Source organism: Phytophthora parasitica (genome assembly GCF_000247585.1).
Source record: "Phytophthora parasitica INRA-310 unplaced genomic scaffold supercont2.20, whole genome shotgun sequence".
In the NCBI taxonomy this organism is placed as follows: Eukaryota; Oomycota; class Peronosporomycetes; order Peronosporales; family Peronosporaceae; genus Phytophthora; species Phytophthora nicotianae.
The window spans coordinates 27,377-30,261 of record NW_008649006.1 but is presented as its reverse complement, the minus strand read 5'-3'; the positions used below and the strand labels follow the sequence as shown (position 1 = coordinate 30,261).

The 2,885-nt window shown below is 46.1% G+C and overlaps 1 protein-coding gene across 1 annotated transcript; it reads left to right on the top strand.

Moving 5' to 3' along the window:
• Positions 1 to 735: 735 nt before the first annotated feature.
• Positions 736 to 858, top strand: PPTG_22611 (hypothetical protein; the record flags this gene model as incomplete). The annotated part of the gene is made up of 1 exon (XM_008905466.1): positions 736 to 858. The coding sequence occupies one exon, from the start codon at positions 736 to 738 to the stop codon at positions 856 to 858; it is 123 nt and encodes a 40-aa protein (XP_008903714.1).
• Between the last annotated feature and the right edge of the window lie 2,027 nt (positions 859 to 2,885).

Here is a 2,885-nt window from a genome sequence, read left to right as displayed (position 1 = left end):
TTGTTATCGTTGATTCCAACACACTTGAGGATTCAACTTACCGCTTTGAGTGTGGAAGGTGTTTCTGGGGCAAAAAGGTCCGTTAAGTGTATACGGGCCAAACGAAGATTGTCGCCAACTACATGATCGCTTTTCCAGATGAACCTACCATAGATATAAGCGTCGTCCGTGGTGGTGGGCTTTGCGTGTACATAGTCAACAAAATCTGAAACGATGAGATTAGTGTACACGTTTTCTGTAACAAGCTGCAAGAATGGCAGGTAGTAGAAACTGTTAGTTTGAAACCGTATTTTACCTTGCCGCGTAGGAAGGGGATGCTGTGAAGCACTGCCTTCGCCCTCCCCACGTTGTTGGAGAGGTGACTTGTAGTCTTTGGGGATTGGAATTCCGTCAATTTCCATGCTGGAGGAATTGGGCTTGCGTTCTGTCGTCGCAAATTCGATTGTGAGGGAAGATGTGTAGACAAGTTAAATGAAGAAACCGTTAGGATGGCACATGTGGAATCTAAGAAAGGTTCCAGAGATGGTATCACAAGTCAAATACTATCAAAACTGTTAAGCTTCCTGTTCTTTTGCTTTACTGGAATGCTAGAGGTGACGCGGCGGTGTGCGCAAATATTTATTTATTGTTTGTGGGGGTGCCAGTATCCGTCGTCGCCAACGTCCATACGCCACTTTGTGGTATCCGAATTTGGCTGCAACTTCTTCAGAAATTGCCGTTTAAAGGCAGGTGACAATGGAAGGCAACGCAGGAGCCGAGCTAACCTTACACGCGATGTCCCAACGTAAAGATGGTCTAGGAGCCATTTGGGCGCTCCAGGTGTTCCTTCAAGAAAAAGCAACACTCTTCGAAGTGTAGCTCCCTGCGCTTTCCACACGGTCATGACTAACGCCAACTCCACGGCATGCTGAGAATATTTGAGTTCGATAGGTTTTGGAATCAAAGTCCGCGCTAGTTTGATGTGGAACTTGTTGTGGTTAGTTGCCACGATCCCAACTGGTATAATGATACTTTCCTTTTCGAGTTTTCGACCGTCATCACCAGTTATCCAGTTGGTCTCTAGATTATTTTCTGGAGGCCATGACGTAGCAGGAACGATTTTGCCGCTTTGAGTGATGAGCTGCACATTTATAAAATCTGGTGGATAGGGAAGGTCGATGACATCACCATTTCGAAGTAGCGTGGAAGGAAACTGTTTGAGGATTTGCTCGGTATCATCAATTTCTTCCCATGCCAAAGAGCGCAACTTGCATATTGTACCATTGGCAACCCCCCATTCCACGTTACCATTTCCATTATCAAGTATTTGAGCGCATCCCCCTTGCACGAAATAGCCGAACAGGCTTGGGTAGTCTTTGTCGTTGTAGAGTAACTCCAATAATGCTGGTGGTACCTCTGGAACAGCTTTTCTCCATCTAAATACCACAGTGTTGCTACGAATAGCAAATAATTTGGCAGCACATGCTGTCAGGGCAGCCTTATCAACATTACTGGTAACCAAAATGGTAGACTCGTCCATCCATGCCGGATCATCTTCTACGTCTTGTGCAGTTAGCTCATTTGTGATGCTCCAATCGCCGCATCATCTAGCAGTTGAAAATCAGATTCTGAGTTGGAATCACCAGGATACGTTGGTGGAAGTGTACGAAATCTATCCAGGAGGTTTTGCTGAACCGGGCAGCTGTGAGCTCTTTGTTGAGTACTCAGAAAAAATACCCGGAATCTTCCAAAGAGGTCACGGGCGTGAATGATGTCAGCGTTGGCATTCAACTTGTACATTGCCTTACATAGTGGGGTTCCCATGAGTGCCTCCAGCTGTAAAAAAAATCCCCTCCCTGCAAAATAATAAAGGTGTTAGCTCGAGCAGTTTGTATCAGATTCATAATAGTGATAAGCCTTACCCAGAGTACAGATTTTCCTCCAAATGGTAGATCCGGGTTGTACACCAATCGCAGTCGTTTGTCCATCTTCACAGCAAATTCACTTCCAAGCATAGAAACTTCATCCGTTACAATGAGACCAACGGAGTTATCAAAGCAGAGTCGTAGCTCAGCTAACTTTGCAGCTGAAATGTGATCTCGTTCACGTCCCACTTTAAATGCCAAGTGGCATGTTTGACCCCCAGGAAATTGGCTCGCAGCGGCACCAGTTGGACACGTAATAACAGTCTTCAGTCCCCGTTTCAGTAATTCTTGTTGAAGCTTGTGAATGACAAATGACTTTCCGGTACCAGCTCCTCCGTGCATAAACGTAAGGGTCTGTACAGGATGAGGTCTATCCAAGTTACCTAAGATCCAGTCAAGTACGCGTTGTTCCTCTGGTGATGCAGTCATTGTATCCAGGGTTCCGACGGGTGAAACGTTTGTCAGCGGGTCAGTGACGCTACCGGTACGTAATGAATCTACAACACCAACACCGGTGCATCGGCCATGGTTACATGTGGGGATCCGCTGAATTCTTTTAGCCATCATTTGTAGACTTCTCTGAGGATGGAAAGATGAATTTTCTTGGTGTACACACGTTCGTAAGGTAGAAGCAGGTAACACTTCAGTTCCACTTTCAGATGGCCGTCCATCAATTTCATCAACGCCCATGAGAGAGAGGTACATGGACTGAAGTGCTTCGATGCTGTTCCGGTGGGTAGGATTCCCTAACGCCGCAGCCCTAGTTAACCAATACAAGTAATCATCTCCTCCAGACAGAGTACCATCAGCTTCCGGATCAGACGTTTCGTAGCGGCAACGCTTATCTTGGTTCAGGTCCCTGAGCTCCGCCGAAGGGTTTTCTTTCCATCGCGTAGCATTTCTAGCTCTCCAGTCTAAGCACATTTTTTCATTTTCACTGCTACGAACCCGCTTCTGAATGAAATTATGCACTTGTCGATA